This window comes from Pteropus alecto, unplaced genomic scaffold, assembly GCF_000325575.1.
Source record: "Pteropus alecto unplaced genomic scaffold, ASM32557v1 scaffold414, whole genome shotgun sequence".
Taxonomy (NCBI): Eukaryota; Metazoa; Chordata; class Mammalia; order Chiroptera; family Pteropodidae; genus Pteropus; species Pteropus alecto.
Genome location: NW_006435781.1, coordinates 685,329 through 710,116, shown reverse-complemented (window position 1 = coordinate 710,116; position 24,788 = coordinate 685,329). Strand labels below are relative to the sequence as shown.

The following is a 24,788-nucleotide window of genomic DNA, read 5'->3' as shown; positions in this document are numbered from 1 at the left end:
TCTCTTGATCTGAAGTGAGTCTGTTATAGGCAGTATATGTAAGGGTCTTGTTTTTCTGATCCGTTCAGGTACGCTATCCATTGATTGGAGCATTTAATCCATTTACATGTAAAGTGATTATTGACAGACATGTAGTCATTGCCATTTTATTATTCATATTTTTCTTTTTGTTGTTGTTGTTGTTCCTTCTCTTTCTTCTTAAAGAAGTCCCTCTAACATTTCTTGTAATACCGGTTTGGTGTTGATGAACTCTTTTAGCTTTTTCTTATCTGGGAAGCTCTTTGTCTGTCCTTCAATTCTAAATGATTGCTGGATAGAGTAATCTTGGCTGTAGGGCCTTGCTTTTCATCACTTTGAATATTTCATACCAATCCCTTCTGGCCTGCAAATTTTCTGTTGAGAAATCAGCTTCCAGTCTTATGGGAGTTCCCTTGTAGGTAACAAATTGCTTTTCTTTTGCTGCTTTTAAGATTCTTTGTCTTTAACTTTTAGGATTTTAATTATGATGTGTCTTTTTGTGGACCTCCTTGGTTCATCCTGTCTGGGAGTTTTGGACTTCCTGGGCTTGTTTGTCTATTTCCTTTGCCAGGTTAGGAAAGTTTTCCATTATTATTTCTTCAAATAGGTTTTCAATTCTTTGTTATCTCTCTTCTCCTTCTGGTACCCCTATACTGCAAGTGTTGGTATGCTTAATATTGTCCCAGAAGCCCCTTATACTATCCTCATTCATTTGGGTTTTCTTTCTTCCTGCTGTTCTGCTTTGGTGTTTTCTACCTTATCGTCTAAATCACTGATTAGATCCTCTTCTTAATCTCATCTACTGTTGATTCTCTCTAATGTATTCTTTATTTCATTTATTGTATTGTATTCATCATTTCTGACTGGTCCTTTTTTACGTTTTCTATCTCTGTTTTTAGGTTTTCTATCTCTTTGTTAAAGTTCTCATTGAGTTCATCTACTCTTCCCCTAAGTTCATTGAGCATTGTTATAACCAGTGTTTTGAACTCTACATCTGGTAGATTGCTGGTCTTCATTTTGTTTAGTTCTTTTTTTTCTGGAGCTTTGTTCTGTTCTTTCATTTGGAACATGTTTCTTTGTCTCCCCATTTCGGCTGTCTCCCTGTGTTTACTTCTATGTATTAGATAGGGCTGCTATGTCTCTCATTCTTAGTAGAGTGGTCTTATGTAGTAGGTGTCCTGTGGGGCCCAGTGGTGCACTCTCCCTGGTTATCTGAGCTGGGTGCTCCAAGTGTGTCACTTGTATGGGTTATGTGTAATCTCCTGTTGGAATTGTGCATTGGTTGCTGTTTGCACATCAAGGAATTGACCTTCAGACTGATTGCTTGTAATGATTGGCTGTGAACAGTGGAAGAGCTGTTGTGCAGGCCCTGATTCTACAGAGCAGGATTCACTTTAACAGGGCTCTAGTGCATGTTCTGACTGCCCTTTGGATGTGCTATCAGAGGCAGCTGGGTGGTGTTCTGGTGTAGTCTGAAGCTGACCACTAGGTGTGTTGGTTCTGGAGCCTCTTAGAAGAGGCTCTGGTGCAGGCCAAGTTCAGCCACTGCCTGTGCCCTGCTCCTGGGATACCTGGCCTTAGCCACCAAGCAATATGCAGATGGCCACCACCCGCACTGGGATTGGAGGTGCCTTCAGAGGCCAAGTTGTAAACTGAGGCCAGTTGCTGTTAGTGCCAGGCTTGGGCCTGGTTCAGAACGAGTTATGGGGCACACCAAGGCCAAATGCTGCTTGTTTGGGTTTCTTGAAACTTTGAGAGATTTTAGGAAAGTCTGCATCATGAGCCTAGACAGACTGTTTGTATGGAAAAGCCATTGGAAGCAGTTTGGGTGGGCCTTCAAGTTAGGTGGGGCATGGCCTCAGAGAATCACAAGGGCCAAGTTGATGGAGACTCAGATATGGCACTGCCTGCCTCTGCACACTGGGATTGGGAAGGGCTCAACGAAGAAACAGTGGCCTCTGCCAGCATTTCTGTCTGGGAGAAAGCTACTCCTCCAGCACCTGCCTGAAGCTAGACAGCCTAGTTCTTCATTATGAGTCCCTCACACACCGCTAGCTGCTGCCCCAGTGCTAAATCTCACAGTGAATCCATTAGCTAGTAAGTCTACGTGTGGACCCTCTAAGAGAAACACTTGGGACTCCAGCTACCCTCCGTCTCAATCAGCCACAATCTCTGCTGGTTTTCTCTTCTCAGCACTACAACCCTGGGCTGGGAACCCTAGCTCCTCAAAGGAGACCTCTGCAGCCAAGATACTCTTCCTGATTCTCAACCACCACACTTGGGTGTGGGACCAACCCCTTCCACGTCTCTGCCCCTCCTACCAGTCTCGAGGTGGCCTCTCCTGTATGTCCTTAGTTATAGGATGTCTTGTCAGGTACACTTCAGGTAATTCTTATTAATGATTGTTCTGTAGTTTAGTTGTAATTTTAGTCATAATTTTTGTCATGGGAGAAGGCAAGCTCAGTGTTTATCTACTCTTTCATCTTGACCAGAAATCTGCCTTATAGTTTTTTTTTAATGTGTGGTGTATATGACTGTTTGAATGTGTATGTATGTTTGTGTGTGTTTTAAGTGTAAAATAAATATGGTGCACTGAAAATTTACTGAACTAAAAGTCAAGTATCACAGGTTTTAATCACCCATCTTAATCTTTATGCTGTTTCCTCAGAAAAATGACTTAACTTCTCTGATCTTCCTTTATTTCTTCCTTTAAATTGCAAAATTAAAAAGCTTCAATCAAACTGTTCTTAAAATAGAAACTAAATACTTTTTAAAACTACTCTTTCTTAACCTTCAGATTTGATATTGCAATTACGTTAGTCTGTTCACCTAACAATTAAATTAAATAACAGCAAAGAATATTATAATTCCATTTATAATAAAAACCCTATAAACTCTTTTCAACAGTTTACAGAGCACCTGAAACAAAATATGACAAATGAAAAAGGACACTGACCTCAGTATAAACTGGTTACTCTAACAGTTCTATCAAATAATCTATTTTCCTTATGTTTGCATGATCTTCTTTACAAGTTTAAATAAAGTTCTAGTTTTACATGTATAATTAAGAGCATCACTCATAAAATAATACTTTTCGGTACAGTTAAATTTAATGATTCTAGGTTGAGCTGCAATGCATCTTTAAAAGGCACTAAAAAAATCAATTTCTGTGTAGTTTACCTTCTCCTAAAATATCTCTTTAATATGTGATTCAAAAGTTGAATTCTTGTCCAAAACATAAAATTTGTTCTTAAAATGGTCTGTCTTCTTCATTGCTCATTATGGCAAATAATAGGCTTAATGTATATAAAAATGCTGTCTTTTAAAATATATGTCCTTGGATACAAACTTAGTGATTTAATATTTTTTAAGATATAAATACAAGAAAACTCCATGAATTGATATTAATCTTTGTACTTCTAGGATAGTTGATTGCACTAAATAGAATAAAACTCCTACAAAAATGTTGCTTCTCTCCAAAAAGTAAAAGAACTATTTTCACATCTGGTAGATAAAAACAACTTTAAAATAATCTTCTTTTACCTTAATTTGGGAACAAATCTCAATCACTGAAAAATACATTTGTAATATCTATTTCTAAAATGTGATATGGCTGAAAAAAAGTCACTTTTACAACTTCTGTTAATATAATTTTCATGGAAATACATCCTAAAAACTAAGGAAATCCTTAAAATTCTAAGATGTCAGAACCATGTATATTAGAGGAATTAGTTATAAAGTCAAGGAATGTGAAAGCACATGGACAAAAATTGTGTGACCCAGAGGACTGGAAATAAAGTGTTGATAAGCCACAGATGCCTAGAATCTATTTTTCATTTTCAGTAAATTGAACGTCCCTTTGAAACACAGTTCTGTGCAAGAAAATCACCTTAACACAGATTAATAGAAATAGTATCTTAAGTGATAGATGAAATCTTGTCATAGTAATAAATCTGTGATCATACAATGCAATATGCTCAAGTTGAAAACCTTGAGCCATTTATTTTAAAATCAAATTTGATATTTATTTAAAATAATGAAACCAAAAAGGAAAGCTGCATATGCACTTGTGAGAATCAAATGTGGGTCACTAGAGGGCGTGCATTCCCTTTCACGGTTTGCAGGGTCCTCGATTTGGCTTCTGTTTTATTTTCTTATCTACATAACGATAACATGGTGATAAATGGATTTTTCATGGGAATTCTCTTACAGAGAAATATAAAATGTCCAAAGATATAGATAAAATGGTGTAAAAAGAACATGTTAGTAAGACGACCCTCAGATACATAGTTAAGATGTTTTCGGCCATTTTAACACACACAAAAGTGTCTTGAAGTCATAATATAAAGATTCCCTTAAGAAAATGTCTTTAGTTTGGGGAGACTTGCTTAATTCAAACATTACCGACATGTTTTGGACTTTGTAACCCAGTAGTTTTCCCCCAGTTCATTAATTTTACTTAACTTTTGAACATTTACACGTAGACCCTCATGCTCTATAAATCTGCATATGATTACATCCCTGTACCATCTAGATTAAGTTTTTCAATTGTTAATTTCACATTCAATCAGATTCAAAGGAAAAAAAAATAGCACTTTAAGCATCATGTTCATGTCACATGCTTGGAAAAAATTAAATTTATCTCCCATAATAACTATATAGATCATTATAAATTTTATAGAGAGGTCATGAACAGAGAGATTTAAAAACTTCCTTTATTTTTAACACACAGTGAAGCATGGAGTGAAGATTCAAAACCAGGTTTGTCTGAATCCAAAAATTTTCACTACTCTACACTTATTTTCATTTGTTCCAAATGAAAAGGAAACCCATTTTTTTTTTTTTAAATATTAAAGAAAAGTCAACATGACTTTCCTGTTTCTTGCTATACACTAAAGTCTGGTTGTTACTACTGTGCTATGTTGGATTACATCAGAATTTGGTCGGAGTCTCTAAAACCAGGATTCTAATAAATTCTAAATATTTTCATGTACCTAATATATGATCTTTAGTTGCATAATTGATATCTTCATGACATTATAAAATACTTTCTCTAGTTTATTTTTACTTTGGAATCTCTTAATTTGCTAAAATCTCTAAATTTCCAATCTATTCTTGTTTTCTGACCTCTAAATTGATATTAAGTATAGATTACATAGGTTACTTACGGCATATAATAGGGTTAAGACAATGGCTAGCACTGGAAGTTTTGCACTTGGAAAAATAGTTCAATTATATGAGACTGTGGCTTATCCCTTGATATTTAAAAAAACTAACTTTGAAAGAATTTTTTTTCATGGAAATATAGCTCTGTATTTAAAGACAGTCAAATGCAACTCTAGCTAGAGTCTATGAGACGTCACAATGTAGAAGAGTCATAATCTAAGATAAGTGCACAGTTTTCACAGAGAGACCTCGACAAATTCTTTAACAGTCTCAGTAGAGCTTTTAATTTCAGCTAAATAATTTGATTAAATCACTTTTAATTTCTCATTTAAAAAAAGCTTGACAGTTTAAGAATGCAGCATCCTGTGCTAGATGTCTAGGTTCAAATCCTGACTGCACTGTTTCCTGTAAACTTTATGCCATGAGAAGTCATCTGACCTTTCTGTGCCTCACTTTTCCCATTTGCAAAAGGAGGCAATAAAAAAAACCAAAAAACAAAAAACTTTATAATGCTGTTTTTTAATTAAATTTATTGGGGTGACATTGGTTAATAAAATTATATAGGTTTCAAGTGTACGATTTTATAATGCTGTTTTAACAGTTAAATATGTTCATATGTATAAAATACTTAAAAGAGTGCTTGATAAAATCCATTTACTTTTTAGCTACTGCGATTATTGCCTTCCATGACTCTTTCTTACTTGGGTTTGGGAAACCCTTATGCCACTTCTCACTTTCTCATTGGAGGGAAGAGGTATTTGTTTTTGTGTTTTGTTAAAATTGGTAAAGTAAAAGCCATTACTATAATCACAAGAATAAAAACTGTAAAGAAAGCTATAACAAAGACAAAAAGACAAATCAATATAACCATCAACAGCATAATAATCTCATTTATTGCATCCTTTATTGTAGGAATAGGCAAACTATGGTCCATGGAATAAATATGGCCCACCACCTGTTTTTGTAAATAAAGTTTTATTGAACACAGCCACACTCATTCATTTTCATATTTTTATGGCTGCTTTCTCACTATAGCATCAGAGTAGTTACAAAATAAACTATATGGTGGCCAAATACTAAAATTGTGACTGTCTGGCTCTTCAGAAAAAAAAATTTGCTGATTCTCACTGCTCTATAGTGTGAAGTTGAGAGGACCTATCTCTCCCAACATTCAGATGGATACAAAATGGTATGGTTCACAGTAGCCATATTGCTTTGCTCTCTCTCAAAAATATGCATTGACTACCCATGACCAGATTAAAATTTGCATTCCTCAGTCTGGCACTGAGTATCATTTTTATTATAAACCATTCTACCTTTCAACCTCATCCTTTACTATCCCTTGTCTCCTTCCTATAACCCCACACTTCTACTCTAGGCAAATCAAAACACTTACAACTCTGTGTAAATGCTGGTGGTATAAAGGCTGTCTCCCATTTTTTAATTCTCCTTTCCCTTTTCCTTGAGCCCAATATGCCCCTATCCTTGAACTGTCCACTCTGATGCTAATTCTTCCGTGAGCTTTCCACACTCAACTCTTAAGCAGGAAATTAGCTTTTTTTCCTTATGATGTTTCTAACATTTTATCAGTATTTCATAACATAGTTTATGCTAGAGTACAAACTTCTAGAGGGAAAGACTAAGTATGGTTCATAGTAACAGCAAATGGAGTGCTTTATAAATCATAGCAATCCATTAGCTATTGGTTGAATGAATATGAAAATTATCAAGAAAACTAATGGTGCTGTCACTATATTCTTGAAATACTGTGGACTCATAGTGACTACAAGAGTGTTCAAAGAAACCCTCCACAGGTTAGATGGTGCCCTGGACCCTGTGGGAGGCAATTTAAACTTTAAATACTCTCAGTGTGAAAGCTTGCTGAGTTTAAAGGACTTCAACGTGCTTTTATGTTGTGGGTCTTTAAAGTTTAAATAATTTCCAGTCAAGGTTCAGAAACTATCTAGTGCAATGTGGAAGGCCATTTAAATCTGACGTGTACTTACTGCCCCACTGCCACTTCCCCAGTATCATGAGTTGTTTCAATCCATCTGCTTCTTTTAGTGAACATCTCTATAAACTTTAGTTAAAACATAAAGCAAAACTCACTGGTATACAAAGACAGTATCTTATTCAGCTCAAGCAGTCATAACAAAATACTACAGATTGAGTGGCTTAAATAACAGAAATTTATTTTCTCACAGTTCTGAAAGCCAGAAGTTCATCAAGGTGCCAGCATGGCCAGGCTCTGGTTAGAGCTCTCTTCCTGGCTTGTCACCCTGTTATCTTGTCACTGTGTCCTCATATAGCAGAGAGAAAGACAGAGAGCAAGTGTTCTGATATCTCTCTTTATAAGGACACTAATCTCATGACGAATGCCCCACATTCATGACCTCATGTAAATCTAATTATCATCCAAAGGCCGCATTTTCAAATACCATCAATTGGGGTTAGGCTTTTAATATATGAATGTTGGGGGGCATAATTCAATCAATAGGAGCCAGATTACATTTCATCTGTGTGTGGTGGCATGATATGTGATGATTTATAGAGGCACAGGTTTCTGATTAGAGAAGATATCAAAATAAGAATATTCTCAGAAGATGTCAGAATATTTTCTGTTATAACACAAATGTGGTAATGAGAAGATAACTGTTCTATATTAATAACTGAAAACTCAACTTTCTCCTGGAAAAAGGATGTATATGTTTATGTAAATAATCATCAAGAGTGTGGAGGAGAGACTATTCCATTATGTGAACACTGTCTGGCCTGTGAACTGGATCTGGGCCAGAACAGAGATTGCTTACCACAATACCGTACCCTTTAAAGATGGTCTGAGTGTAATTGATGTTCATTCTGACATAAACCTATACCCCCTCCCCTGCCTCCTGCTAGGTGCTGGATCCTGGAACAGGCTGTTGTCCCAACTTGATCAAGCACATAAATTCCGGTACCTGATAGTATTCATGTACTAGTACCTGTGACTATTCCTGACCATTTTACCCTATATAGTTCTTTGACACCTGCCAAACGGCACAGAGGATATCCACTCTGTCTTGCAGCTGCCCAAGACACATCTCGTAGGTAAGTTTCCCTTTATAAACTCAGTTAAATGCTGAGTGCAATAGCCTGCTTCTTTCTTCAGTCTTTCTCTGCCCTCTACTTCTGGTGGTGGATTTTCTGTCTTGGGGATTTCCCTGGGTCTGTGAATAAAATTTCCACAGTGCAAGGGCAAACAAAGTCATATAAATTCCTTATCAGAAATGAAGAAATAGATTCTGAGTGAGATTACATGACTCATTTTAGTCACATAGCTTATGAGGGAAAGATCCAAGGCCAGAACTATCTGTACAGCCATAGACCCAGCTCCGAGATCCATTCCCTGTGTTTCTCTTGTCTTCTCTGTATCAGAGAGACACACATGTCTTGCCATTGTTTGCCCTCTGGCTTCCACTTGGGTTTGTCCAATTTGAAGCACTAGCAAAATACTACAGGGCAGATAGAATAGACAAGTCAAGGTATTTTTCTTTATACTCCATTTTTCTGGTATTTCTAGAGCAGCTACATCCCCACTATGGCTTCAGTTTCCTCTGGATGGCCCTGCCCTCCACTGGGAGTCCTGACAGTGTTAGTCCCTGTTAGAAGGCCTCAGCTTTTGGACCATCCCCTCCCTGGCCTGTTCCTAGATTTCTAGGGATTTCATGGCTTCCTGATGTCGCTACTGTCTTCAGTTGCCTCACCATCCCCTGTGCTGCTTCACTGTTTTTCACACCTGCTCAACCAAGTCCTCTCTGAAACACCTAGTATGGATTCTGTTTTCCTGACAAGACACTGACAAATACTCATGCATTATCCCGAGAATATTACTAGATATTTACTATTTTCTAACTTCTGGGTTAAGCATTATAGATCTAGAAAAGAAAAGAAGTATCTCCTGCCCTCAAGGAGTTTACTGAGATAACAGATGTGCAAAAACAAAATCATTATGATAAAAGTCTGCAAATAGTTTAAGGGAAGTATTAGTGAGGCTGAGAAATATCAATGAGGTTAAGTTTCCAGACAGAAAAGGTAGTTAGTTGGGAGCGAGGAACGTGGGAATGGGAAAAGGAGAAGTAATGAAAAGGAAGTTTTAAAACAACAGTAGGTACAAAGAAACAGAAGCTTGAGGGAGCATAGGTTATTGGAGACAAGAGAGTGGTTAATTAAGACTGAGGTGGAGGGCAGTGCCACTCAATTGCAGTTTGTGGCCAATCTATGAACGATTTGTTAGTAGTCTGTGACAACAAAAGTCATCAGAGTATAAATCAACTAAGTCACTAGGCTTATTTCTTTTTAATTGCAAAAGTTTCTTGACAAAGGAAGCAGTGCATTGATTTATATTCTAGCTCAAGCTCTTTCATCGTGTACTGGTAATAAAACTGGCAGACGGTTTTGAGTAGCACTGGCATGTTTTAAAAAATAGGCAGGGGAGAAGGTAGGGAAGTTGGAGAGTGAGGCAGCTAAAGATCAGAAAGGAATTTCCGTGCCAATCATTTCGAGAATTATGGACAGAGAAATGATCTAAATCGCATTTTACTATATCCCTCAGGAGGCTTTGAAGAGTATGGATAGGAAGGGTGAGAGTAGAGGCAGAGCAATCTCTTAAGAATTTCTTACAGAAAATTATGAGAGACTGAACTAGGGGGAAGGCGGCCTGGATAAAAAGGAAGGATAATTTAAAGATAATTTAATAGACATACATGGAGGGATTTGGTGATATCAGATCACTGTGTACGGTTGCACAGGCTGTTCACTATACAAGTCCAGAAGGTGCTCTTCTTAGATACTATGATATAAATGCAACTCCCTAAAGTCGTGCAGTCTAAACTGCAAACCTACATTTGAAGTTTCTATAAGAAGTGCAGGTATACATGCCTAATAAACATTTGAATGACATGGGTATGAACATCAAGAGTGAAGATGAGCTAGAGATATTAATTTGGAAATCATCACATACAGATGGCTGATAAAGATTATAAATGAGCGTGCTCTGGGAAAGAAGGTATCATGAGAAGAAAATGAAACCAAAATGTGAATCTTGTAAAGACTGACATTAAAGGAATAAGAAGAGGAGACTGAGAAGACATAGTCAGAAAGCCAGGAGGAAAAAAGAAATAGGAGAAAACAATGTTCTAGAAAGTGAGGGAGAGGAAAATTTCAAGAAGGGACAAATCATCACTGTCAAGCATAGCACAAAGGTCAAAAAGGATAAGAACTAAAGAGAAACCTTTGGAGGCAGCAATTAAGGAGCTCTCTGGTGATCTTGCTGAGAGCAGTTTCAGTGCTTGATGTCGAGTATGAGAGGGGAAAATAAGAATCAGAAGTAAAGGAATAGAGGTATTTCAGATCTCCTGAGTAAAAATCAACTTTTCTTTGCACTCAACTATGCTTCTTTTAGAGGAATAAATGTGACTACTATTTTCTTCACTCAGGGAACACGGTTCTAGAAACATGGCTCTGTCTTTCTCCCTGTTGGCATTCCTCTGTGCCTTGCATTCTGAAAGGTTTCATTTTCATACAACTGCTTTAGCTAGACATCCAGTGCTCTGTGTAGTATCTTTCAGTTCCTATTATAGTACATTCCAGTCAAAACATATATGGGACATTCTACCATACAGAAGACCCTATACCTGGTCAGGAGTAAAATATGGACCCTGGCCAAAGGAAGTTTTCAGTCTAGTGGGTGAAATAGGAATGTGAATAGATCATGTCAACATAAGGCACCAGAGGTATCACAAAATGAAACAGCAGCATCATTTAGCCTAGTCTGGAATAGATATTTCCTATCATTAGGACTGGTGTGGGAAAAGACAAGTAAGAGTTGGGCTGTAACTGAGATGGTGCTCTGGTGCACTGATTTCTAAGATGTGGGCCTTGAACCAGCAGCATCAGCATCACCTATCCTAGATTGTCAGGTACCACCTTAAACTGAGTCAGAAGCTCTGGTGGGGACCAGTCATCTATCTGTTAATAAGCACTCTAGATGGTTCTGATACATGCTAAAGCAGTGGTCGCCAACCTTTTTGGCACTAGGGACTGGTGCTCCTATGAGAATCTATGCCTGATGATCTGAGGTGTAGCTGAGGTGGTGATGCCCCTGTGCTAAAGTACGAGAGCTACTGTTCCTGTGCAGGGGTTCTCAAACGTTAAGGCTTATCAGAATGACCCAGAGAGCTTGTAAAAGATTATGGGCCTACCGACAGAGTTTCTGATTCAGCAAGTTTGGGGACGGCCCCTTAAATCTGCATTTCTAATAAGGTCCCAAGTGACACTGCTGCTTCAGGTACTGTACTGAGTGTTGCTGCTCTAAGTATGTTCTGGTCACTTAGAATTCACATTCCTACATTGTTCAAAACATTTATTGGCTTATTCTTGATTTATGTGACAAAATAATTTTAAGAACTTTAAAGGGATAGTTATGTTTTTGAAATATTTGAGGATGGTATGTAAGGTTTCTATTCTTCACCAAAAATAGTTTCTAAACTAAAATTGGAGCTTATGGCCAAAGTCATTGACTCTAATACATAAAAAGAAGCAGGATGCTGCAACTAAACATTGAAATGGAAATTAGGAAACAGAGCATTAGTCTTTATTTTGTAACTGAAATCAAGTTATTTAACCTTTCTGGACCTCAATTAACCTATAACATGGACAAGTCTAGGGTCTAGACTCCTTAGATATAAGAAGCAAAGTTTTATCTTTCTGGACTGTAAAAGGGGCAGAAATGTTATTACTGAGACCAATAACTCAAGTATTTTAGGATCAATTTATCACAAAGAAAATTAAAAATTAGCTGTTAGACACACTAATCATCTAATTAGGTTCTTCAAATAATGTAAAATATTCTAGTTCACAACTGCCTGATTATAATTCAAGAATAGAAGTTAAAATAAATATCTAACGCAAAAATATTTTAGGCATTAATCTCATAACATTGTATGTAGAAAGAGAGGTCTTATCTAACATTTATCTAACTTTCTTCCAAGGATGTGATGTAATGTCATTCAGTCAGTAGACATAAAAAGAAAAAAAAAAAAAAAACTTAAGCTGAAAAATAGAAAATAAAATAAGAATGCAGTTCTGTAATTGTCTAGGCAATTTATTCTACCATTGAATAAGCATATACAAAATGGTCAGAGAAAGCAAACTTTAGACTGTCTGCTTACCTAGGAGAAGATAAAGGTGAATTTAGGTATTTCTAAATGCCTCTAAACATCTCTGGAGGTCATAGATATGCCTTCATTTGTTGTGTCACACCTGAGAAAATTCTCTTTATTGAGATGGCATTTACTTTAAAAGGATTCAATTTGCCATTGGTTTCACCCGAATGATACAAAAATGTAAATAAAAGCTTTTGTGAAAAGTCCCTTAAAATAACTGCTATGTGATTAGGAATTAATCTCCTTGATAAATTCCAATTAACTATGTAATAGATCTAGTTTTAAACTAGTCTGTGTTCCATACTCTGATGATTATCTATATGTAAAATAATGTCACCGAATTACAGGAATAATTTACTGTTAGAAATAATTACTTTGTGACCCAATATCATCAAATATTTTTTATATCTTAGTGTAAGGAGGGCAGTTTATGCAATAAATATGACAAATGTAGAAACTGTATAATTATTAAGGAATCCACTAAATGCACCTTAGATAATTAAGAAACGATAGTGTGGTACAAAGCTGAATTTTAAATCTCTAAATAGTTTCGAGTACATAATGATATACTAATGAGTAAAATTAGAATTATTAAAGATTATTAGAATGTCTATTCATTATTAAGAACGATTCCATGAAGAGCTAGGTAGAATTCTTAAATGCTATTGAAATATAAATTAGTTATCACAATTAGTTGAACTGTATTATTTACTCTTTCCACAAATATTTCTTTATTGTATGCATGACACTACATATGGAATTGAAGTGAAATATAAAGAAGTATAATTACAGGGTTCCTTTATGTGATTGGTGATGAGAAAAATATATGTGGGTGACATTAAGGCATATGGCGAAAAGAATGTATGTAATGTAATTTACAGGGTGAAGTGGAAAGATTTGGGGGAAGCTAGACATAAAACTAGTAGAAGAATAATATTGAATGCCACAAGAAAGTGCCTGTGTTTTATTCTGGGGACAATTGGAGTTATAATGATCTCAAGTCAGAAAGATCAGCATAAAAGTGACATTTTAGATAAAGTGGTTTGAAGTAGATTAATCAGAAAGAGGGGCAAGTCTCACCACAATGAGGTATATTGCTTAGGTTATGGAGTTGGCCGTTAGAATGATTGGAATGTAATTAATAATAATAAATAAGGAGCAAGGTCAGAGACAGAGATTGACAGAAATAGAGAAGTCAGTATTTTGAAGAGGAAGATGAGAAGTTCGGTTTTGGTTACATTCATTACTTCGAGATGATGTTTATTAATAGGATTTTTTTTCCACCAATAGTACATAACCACCACCTCCACTTCTACCACCACTGCTACCTTAATCACTACCACCATTTCTACTACCAAGCCTCCAACATCATCAGCACCATCTCTATCACCTCTATCACCTCCACAGCCTCCACCACCTCCACCACCACTACCTCTATCTCCACCACATCCACCATAACCAAACAATAAAAGTAATAGCTATTGTATTTATTGAATTTGTCCTAATTTACAGGCACTGTATTAAACGCTTCTTAGTTAATCCTTATACTTAGTATTTTATAAAGTGAGGATAGGAAATCTGAGGCACAGATATTGGGTAATTTGCCTGGGATCATAAGCTAGTAGTTAAAACAGGCAGCCTTCAAACTTGAGTAATTCCGATTTCAAAGTCCATGCTTTTCCAATATCTGCTATTCTTTCAGACACAAAGACAATGATTTATAACAAATAAATATGTGTGCAATGTATGACTAACTAAGTGTGGTTAATTGGAGGCAACAAATGTTTACATTTGATAAAAACATATTTGAATCACTGGCTGGATGCACAAATAGAAGTACTCAGATCATAGCTTTAAAGATGTAAAAGTGAAAATTGAGAGAGTCAGTTACGGAGCTATAAGATTTGGGAGTCATTCACTTAGAGCCAGACTTGAATCAGTGAGAGGAGATAATTCAGATAAAGAAGTCAGAAGGGCAAAAAGATGGAATTATGAGAGACTACCATAGGAATAAGGCAAAAAGAGAAAAACAACTCAGGTAAAGAGTGGCACGGGCAGAACCTGTAGTGTGTCAGAAAAGCTGAAAAAGGAGATAATTTTTAAAAGATCAGCATTGAATAGATCATCAAGACTATAGTCATGACAGTTAAATGCTAGCAGTTCTCACATGATTGCAAGAACCTTGTCAGTTTACAATCCCTTATTTTTTTATTTTTTATTTTTTACACCTATAGCACCTGGTCTTCCTAGGTGGTTTCCCATCCAAGTACTAACCAAGCCTGACCCTGCTTAGCTTCCGAGATCAGATGGGATCAGGCTTGTTCAGGGTGGCATGGCCGTAGACCCACTTACTGAATTTAATTGCTCCTAAATGTTTGCTCCTTCTACTTTGTTCAATCTAAATTTATCAATCTAGAGTCTTACATAGAGTGTCCAAGTTATTGTACTGTCCAAATTGGGATGCATTTAAGAGTAATAGTTGGTGCTATATAAAGCTATGCTTGGGCAAAAGGTATAATTGGGATGGACACAGGCAAACCAAGACATAAGATCACCTTAGTTATACACTTACTGAATTAAAATTTACTGCATAATCCACATGCTGCAGTCAGGCTACCTTGGGTGAAATCCTGGCTCAGGCACTCTGTACTTGTGTTTGATAGTAATAATAGCCATACCTATTTTGTAGGGTTACCAGAAGAATAAATGGCCTATGCAGATAAAGCTTTTAATGTTGTGCTGAGCACATAATAAAGCCCTCAATAAGTGTTAGCTTTTATTTAAGTAACATATTCTTTATGTTCCCATTGGACATCTCATTCCAGGAACTTATGAAAACTGCTGAGAGCATATGATATAAACAGAATTTAGGAGACAAAATATTTCACCACTGTCCACACTTCCCTGAAAACATAAATTAATCAGAACACATTTTTCCTAACTAAATACATTCTCCAAACTGGAGCCAAGAATAAGCTTTTGAAGACAGAAATTGACATGAAGCAACTTGCTGTATTAGGAGACTCCTGAACATACTAGGAAGGGAAGGAAATTGGATTTCCATATTGCTGCACTGGGAAAATTGTTGGAGAGCTGTTTTGTGGTTGCAAAGGATCCACGAATCCATATGCCCACTAAACATTGTCTGTAGACACATATTTAACATGACATTATTGTTCATGCTACTAAGATTAATAAAAAGCAAATTAATTAATAGCTTTACTGATTTATTTTTGCCATTGTGTTTTTTCTCCATCGATGAATGTTAAAATTTCAACTACTATCATGAGTAGAGTCCTTGGAAGTTGTTGCTCCAGAGACAAAGCTAATATTCAAAGATTTTTGAGACTCATTTGACTGGAACAAGGATTTGCAAACTTTTTCTATAAGGGGCCAGATAGTAAATATTTTTTTACTATGTGGGTCTCTGTGATGACTACCCAACACTGCCTTTGTAATATAAAAGCAATCAAGGATGATACATAAATGGGTGTGTCTATGTTTCGATAAAATCTTATTTATGGACACTGACATTTCATTTTCATAAAATTTTCATATGTCATGAAATATTATTCTTCTTTTGATTATTTACAACCATTTAAAAATGTGAAAATAATTCTTAGCTCATGAGCCATAGGAAAACTGGCAGCAGACTGGATTTAACCTGCAGAATTAGTTTGCTGACTCCTGGATGAGAGGATTCACTCAGCCAAGAAGATAAAACCAGGAAGAAAGGCCCAGTGGTGTACTGTGGAGTTATGAAAGTAGGTTATAAATCATAGATTAATAGAGAAGTATTGAAAGTCTCAAATAAAGTATATGAGTAACTTCTCTAGGTGTTCTTCCTTTGCCTAGAACATCTGACACACTATTTTTAGATATGTGTTCTCATACTTCTATACCCTTGTATACACAAATTCTAATGTCAAGTGTTCCATGCGTTCCTAAACATATGCTGCTTAGAAACATAAGGCAGATTTTAATGTTCTTTCTCAATCTTGAATTATAATAGTTGGAATGAAAAGGAAATTGTACCATTTTTATGATTTTCATGCTGGCTCTGCATTTATGAAATTTCATTCTCATGATTTTAATATGTCCACTGATTTATATAATACCTAACTTATCTACAGTGCCTAGTTGAGAATATCCACAAAAAGACTAGTTAAAAATTCTAACGCATTCAAAATAAGACTTTATAAATATTAAAGAACAGGAAATCTGTTCTGTAATTAATGACTCCTGATTTAGGATGCGCAGATTGAGACATTATGTTCTTGTAAACTAGCAGAATGCATCTCGTCTATTATAGGTGTACTTCTTCATGAAAATGTACTTTCCATTACTGGGGGAAAAAGACATTTAATGCAAAAGTAGGCTCAGAACCAGAAAGCTCTTTAAAAGAAAAATAGCAACTTTCAGGATTAAAATATTTCCATGGCAGTTCATCACCCATGGTTTCTTCTTTCAATCCTGAAAACAGTATTTTTATTAAGCAGTCAGTTTTTGTTGGGATAGTGATTCCTTGGGCAAATTTTAAAAGTTAATTCATAATTATTCTCACTAACTTAACTGACATTACAGGCACCTGAGGCTTCTGGACATATTGCTTAAGTAGAAATAGTACCATCAAAACAGCTGAGAATGAGTTTTCCCACTAAACAATTACTCTTTGCTTAAGGATAAAGCCAGGGGTAAAATCCTCTCACCTTTTCCTAATTTCGGAATCCACAATAATCTGCCTCTTCTTTTGGGGAGGTGGTGGTGGAAATTCCTCTTGGCCATGCTTTACCAGGATTTGTTCCCTCGTAGTCACCATGGTTACTGTTTCCATTACAGTTGTCTGTGTTAGTGATGGCTGAGTGGTGGTGACAGCCTGTGAAATCTGTGAGAAGTATTGAAATAGAGGTCACACAAATGCTTGAAAGACTTCAGTAAAGACTGCTTGGAGTGGCAAAGGAAAATAATGAGAAACTGTTCCTGCTTGTTGGTAAATTGACCTTCAGATCAAAATAGCACCATACTGAACTCAAATCAAATTGTTTTATCTAAGTTAAGTTATGTTGACCGAAATCGCAAAGGAAGATAATCTCAAAACCAAAAGTAAACTTACTGCCTTCTCAATTTATTAGTCAAGCTATGGGAAATAAAGGGAGCAATGGAGACAAACTTAGAATGTCATTCTGACACTTAATTAGACATGCTGTTTAAAACATTTACAACATCGAAGTAAATTTTACTAAGGTTTCTCAGAACCAATTTCATTGCCTGGCACAAAGTAGACACTTGTTAAATAGTTTGTTGAATGCATCTTGTGACTATGGATGGTCTTGACATTTTTAAATAAAATTATTCGATCTTTATAATAAATGACTTTTTATTCAAATAAATAAAACGTCCTTTAAAATTACAATAAAAGATTAATGTAAAATGCCTATTAGTCCAGAAATAGATTTAAGCTGAATGTTACTCAAAGGCTAAAAAGCATACTACTCTTACTTGATTTAAATTAGTGAATAGTTTCCCAAATCAACAAACAAACGAAAACAGACTCACAGATATAGAGAACAAAATGATCGTTGCTAGATGAGAGCGGGCCTGGGAAGCTGGGTGAAAAGATGATGAGATTAAGAAGTACAAATTGGTAGTTACCAAATAGTCATGGGGATGTGACTACAGCATAGGGAAGATAATCAATAAGATTATAATAACTGTATAGTGTCAGGTGGGTACTAGACTAATCGGGGAGATCGCTTTGTAAATTATATAAATATATAACTACCATGCTGTACACCTAAAACTAATATAAATAATATTGAATGTCAACTCTAATTGAAAAATAATAAAAAAATAAAATAAATATTTGAGTTTCCAAAGTTAGTATTAAAGAGTCCTCTTGGTTTAAAAACACACTGACTTTCTGTTCAGACTTGTTAAAAAATATTTTAGGCACAAATCATCACTTTTTGGAATAATATAGTTTGTGATACAAGTCATGACAGGTCATTACCACAGTTAACAGGCATTGCCAGACAGACAACTCATACAATGGTGAGACACCTTCCTTCCTTCCTTCCTTAACCACCAATTCTCTGTCTCACCATTCTCCTGTTATTAGGACTAAAAAGTCACCTCCTGGGATGTTAATCATTACCCTTCTAGTAAACCAAATTATTTGGAAGACCTATTTTCAAGAAGACCAAAACAGATGTGCACTGCATCCACTTATAGGTACTTGATACGCACAGAGCCAGGGACCAGGTTAGGGCCAAGATTAGTTTTATTGATTTTTTTGAACTTGCCAGGAGATAAAGAAAGGGTTTGGGGTAACTTCCCTGCCTCATGACTGATGACTAATTCCTTCAATGGGAGAAAATCAGGGAAGCCTCAGGATCTTCATATTTCAGCTTCCAAACAGGCAATTGATGGTAATGAAGTCCTTTGTCATGATGTCTTGTGTGAAAATTATTTTTGGCAAAACATTTTAAAAGTGCTAACCTTTGTACAAGCCACATCTTTACATATGTCAAGGCCTTAGTGACTTCCATTTTGGTAGCCTTAATAGTTTTTTTAAAAAGGACATTATGAAATGCAGAGTTTCTACATGTGACAAGCACAGATTTTTATCTTCTCTAAAATGTCCATAAATTCATTACTCAGAGTCAATCACTTTGCTTCAAACAATAATTATATAGTCTGTTGACAACTTATGCCAAATGAAAGCCGAAAGTAACTATTTTTAAATGCTTAAAATATAACCTCAAATTTAATTGCACTCAACACAAAATGACCATTGCGTGATTGAATTAAGTTTACCTTTAATCAAAAAGAAAATGTAGTTTTGAAGCAGGATTCCAAGAGCATTTCATTTTCTCAGAATAATATTTTTTAACCATGAGCAAACTTTTGCATACAATGATAAACTGAAGAAAATATTGTTCAGATAGAAAATTTATAATTTTATATGTACAGGCACCAGAATGCAGAGATTCTAAAATATAATGCTATATTTTTGCGGTTCCATCTAATGTTATGGAACATTTGTGTTACTGAATATTTGGCTGTGATTTAATTTCTGTAGTTTTATATTTTCTCATTGATATCTATTATGAAATTGGATAGATGTGCCTGTGGAGGGTAGAGGAAAGGGAAATGGCAAAATGATATACTATGAAATTGCATTTAAGAATATAGCAAACCTTATAATAAAAAATAATAATTTTTAATAAAATAGACAAGGATCTGTAACTTTTCTATACTATATTCATTACTGTACTATAATTGAAAATACTACTTAATTTCCCTTGAGATGAAGAAATAAGAAAACAAATATGCATTGACCCTAATAAACGGGGTATAATTAGTTATATATAACAAATTTATAATTACTTTCAACACTTATTCCATATAATAAAAATAAAAGACAACTGGACATGTACTAAATATCTCCACGTTTTTTATTGATCATAAACAATTATATGTTAGAATCATTAAAAATATAGACAGGAAGGGATTATGGAGGTGATTTAGCATAACCGCCTACTTACTTTAGGATTCCATACTGCCAGAAGCAGACAACTTCCTGAATGTGGCACCAAATTTTCCCAATGAAAAAGATCTTTACACTTAGTGGGAACCTGACTTATTATGACTTCATTCATTTAAAATTTATTTTGAACACTAAGCCAACACAGAATAAATTGAGTATTGTTTCTGCCTGTCTTAAAGATGTAAAGCTTGATTATCATGATTCTGATAAATCTTTATTTCCAAGCACTATAAGACCAGGTACTTGCTAGAATTAGATTTAATCTGATTACTGCTCCAAAACCTAGGTTTCCTACTTTGGACACCATATTCAATTAAAGTCATCTAAAATTTTGTAAGTTACTCAGCACCTGAATCACAATATTTCAATTAAATTCTGACAGGTATTGACGATATAGCACTACAGGACAATTAGAAATGAATAAAATGAAACCTCTTTTTTGGAGGACCTAACAGTCTAGTAATGAAGGTGTCGACCACAATAATAGTTGTGAGATAAGGTGAGTGCCACATGAAAATATATGAGTATGCAAAATAATTACATGCACTGAGTATATAGTAATCAAGAAAGTTTCTTTTTAAATGTTAAAGGCAAGGGAAGTAAAAGCAAAAATAAATGTATAGGACTATATCAAACTGAAAAGCTTCTGCACAGCAAAAGAAATGGTCAATGAAGCAAAGAGGCAACCATCTGAATGGGAGAAGATATTTGCAATGGCTCCAATAAGAAGCTAAAATTAAAAATATGGAAGGAACTCATACAAGTCAATAACAACAACAAAAAAAACCAAACAATCCAATCAAAACATAGGCAGAGGACCCGAATGGACACTTCTCCCAAGAAGACATACAAATGGCCAGCAAATATATGAAAAGATGCTCCACTTCATTAACTATTAGGGAATGCTATTAGCTATTATGCAAATCAAAACCACAATGAGATACCATCTCACACATGTTAGAATAGCTGTTATCAACAATACAAGTAATAACAAGTGTTGAAGAGGATGTGGAGAAATAGGAACCCTCATGCACTGCTGGTAGGACTGCAAATTGGTATAGCCACTGTGGAAAATAGTATGAAGTTTCCTCAAAAAACTAATTGAACTACCATATGATCCAGCAATTTCTCTACTGGGTATTTACCCCCAAAGACTTGAAAACACATATCTGAAAAGATATTTGCACACTGATGTTCATAGCGGCATTATTCATGGTGACCAGGACATGAAAGCAACCGAAGTGTCCTACGATAGATAATTGGATAAAGAAGCTGTGGTACATATATACAATGGAATATTACTCAGCCATAAGAAGAGATGAAATACTGCCATTTGTGATAACATGAATGGACCTCGAGATAATCATGCTAAGTGAAATAAGCCAGGCAGAAAAAGTTGAAAATCACATGATATAACTCATATGTGGGATATAAATCTGAAAGCAACAAACAAACATGACAAACAGACTCATGCACATGGACAGTGGACTAGTGGCTACCAGAGAGAAAAGGGGAGGGGGAGGTAGATGGGAGTAAAAAGGGACAAATAAGTGGTGACAGAAAGAAATCTAACTTTGGGTTAGACACAAATGCGATATATATACAACATACTGTTGAATTTTCCACTTGAAAATTATTGGATTTTGTTGATCAATGTGGCCCTAGTCATTTTTAATTTTTAATAACAAAAAAGTAAAAAAAAATAAAAATAAAAAAATAGAAAATAAATAAATGTTACAAAATCAAATTTCCCTCAGCCAGTACCTTAATGTTTAAATTTATTATGATACTAAAGGCTGCATATAACATTTATCCTTGTTCATAGGATCATTTATAACGGTAAAATACCAGAAACAGCCCAATGTCAGTAGATGATGGTTTAAATAAAGTATAGTATGTGCATGTGATAAAGTATTGTACATGTTTCAAATATTTTTAAATGTCATTGAAACTGTTTACATTATAATACTGAATAAACGATGCAAGATATAAACATTGGTAGTTATATTTTGGCAGAGAAAGCATAGATAACTTCTATTATGCACTATATATTTCTGCATTCTTTCTATTTTCCAACTTTCTACAACAAAATGTTTCCTGCAAAACGTTGCTTTTATAAACAGAGAAAATTTTCAAACTTTTTTCTAAATTGTTGTTTTAATTCTATCATTCCTATGTATCTTTAGAATTATGAGCCTGTCATTCAAATACATTAAAATTAGGACAAATAAATATCTGATAAAGATGACTTACTGCCTTCACTAAAATGGTGAATAGGGCAAGGCCAAAATTAGAATATAATATAGTTTGAGCTATATTCAACAAACTTTGAGTCTACCTAATAAATTCTTACCCATTAACCTTTCTCTGTTTTGATTGTGGTTATACTGAAAATTACTTTTAAATGTCCTCATGAAAATAAATGTTTTTAAACATTATTCCCTTGACCTGTCAGATAATTAGTCCAGTAGAAATGAAAAAGAGTTTAGAATTATTTGTCTTTAGATTGTGAATTTAGTGGCTCTTACAGTGATTAAAATTAGAGGCCTGTGAGCCAGACTCCACAATTCTCAAACGCCAGGTCCATAGTTCACATATAGTACTATCTGGGGGAGTTTAGTTACTATCTCAGAGCTTTGACTTATTTTCTCCATATATAAAATAGGAATAATAATATATCCCTCACAGGAGTGTTGCAAATAAGGCCTGTTTCATGGGTGTGCAAGTTATTCAGGCACCCAGCTTCCTTCACTCAGAAGGATTCCACGCTTAGTTTCATACTTTGTGTTACTCTCTTGAATTTCTTAATAATTTTTTAACAAAAGCCCTGCATTTTAATTTTGCACTGGGCCCCATAAATTATGTAGCTGATCCTGGTTGCAAAAAAATTGAAGTATGTCATGTCTATACACAGTAAGTTCTCTCTTGGTAGATACTATTAGCAATAAGCATTATCATTTCTAAATGTTCAGAGAAAATTCAGGAATTTATTTTTCTAAACTGGACTTTCTAACTTATAAGGTTATGTATGTTGATTTCTAAATGTTACATTTTCCCACTGTGAGAAAAACTGGAAAAGCATTTACACAGTCTCTTGATAGTTCTAGGGTATACATCTTCTTGCAGCAAGATTGTATAATTTTGGTAGGTCTGGAAAAACCAAACTACTCTTGAACAATAAAATTCTTTATCATCTTCTCTTTCATTTATTAAAAAATGCACATTTCGAAGAGGAAATATATGTACATTTATTTTAAGCATATTTAAAGAATTTAAGAAAACATACAATGAAAGGAAATATTTCTTTTCCAACACTGTCTCCGGTTTCTCAGGGGCAACTAGTTGTATTTACCACCTGTTCTTACATTTTAAATTAACTTTCTTGGTGCTGTTATTTTTGTCTGATATTCTTAATTGCATCTTTTAATTTTCCATTGAATTATTTAAATATTATTGCCTTTGTAAGGTCCTTGAGATTAGAGATTTCTATTTCTTGCCTTATGAGATATTTCACTATCTGAACATTTATAGAAACTTACTGAAAGAGATTCAAGTTATAAAAATTAGTTACCTAATTTATGTTATCATTTTTATTATTATTATAAAACTAATACTTACAATAATAGCTACCAATTACAGAGCTCTCTGCATGCCCCAGGCATTGCACTAAGTGCTCTGCATTCATTATCTTATTTAAAATACTTAGAATAGCACCTGAAATAAAGGCTTAATAAGTGGTAGCTGTCATTACCTCACAATGGCCCTAAGAGCAAAGATAAATATTATTCCCATTTTATAGATGAGTGGTAAAATTTCAAGCAGATACAACTTGTGAGTGGCAAAGCAGAGCTATAAATCCAAATCTGATTATCCCTTCATCCATCTCTTAGTAGCTACGCTCACTTGCAGCTACACCTGTTCAGATTTCTGAATGGTGATTTTCCTTTAAGTGATATAACTGGGTGAATGTGTATTTATATACACACACATACATATATATAAAGTCAGAAGAAGTTTAAAAGTGTACACAATGGCACATGACAATTTTTAATGCATTTTAGCTCTTGACAAATTATAATTAAATCTGTGTGAAATCAATGATATGTAATGCACCTGATTTCTTTTACAAATATATAATCAGATGGACAACTGTGGATCAAAGTTTTCCACTATGTGGTTTGTACATACATAACCTTATAGTGATCACTGATTTTTTTGAACATTTTATTTTTTTAAATTTTTCCCCCTCCCTCCTCCTCCTTCACTCCTGGTGACCACTAGTCTATTGTTTATGTCCATGAGTCTCTGTTTGTCCTGTTCCTTTGTTGCTTTTAGGTTTTTATTCCACATATAAGTAATATCATGTGATTTCAACCTTTTCTGTCTAGCTTATTTCAATTAGTATGATTATCTCAAGGTCCATCCATGTTGTCGCAAATGTCAGTGTTTCATCTCTTCTTATGGCTGAGTAATATTCCATTGTATATATGTACCACTGCTTCTTTATCCAGTCATCTATCATAGGACACTTCGGTTGCTTTCATGTCCTGGTCACCGTGAATAACGCCGCTATGAACATCAGTGTGCAAATATCTTTTTGAATATGTGTTTTCAAGTCTTTGAGGTAAATACCTAGTAGAAGCATTGCTGGATCATATGGTAGGTCAATTCATAATTTTTTGAGGAACCTCTATACTATTTTTCATACTGACTGTACCAATTTGCAGTCCCACCAACAGCGTACGAGGGTTCCTTTTTCTCTGCATCCTCTCCAACACTTGTTATTACTTGTCCTGTTGATTATAGCTATTCTAACAGGTGTGAGATGGCATATCATTGTGGTTTTGCTTTGC

General features: G+C 35.0%; 1 protein-coding gene and 1 pseudogene across 1 annotated transcript in view; both read right to left on the bottom strand.

Moving 5' to 3' along the window:
• DMD (dystrophin) overlaps positions 1-24,788 on the bottom strand; it is a 1,580,480-nt gene that overhangs the window by 1,306,121 nt on the left and 249,571 nt on the right. Inside the window, exon 15 of the mRNA XM_006911463.3 lies at positions 17,096-17,271. Within this exon, the coding sequence (XP_006911525.1) occupies positions 17,096-17,271 (176 nt within the window). The remainder of the gene's footprint in view (positions 1-17,095; positions 17,272-24,788) is intronic.
• Positions 14,612-14,730, bottom strand: LOC112479414 (annotated as a pseudogene).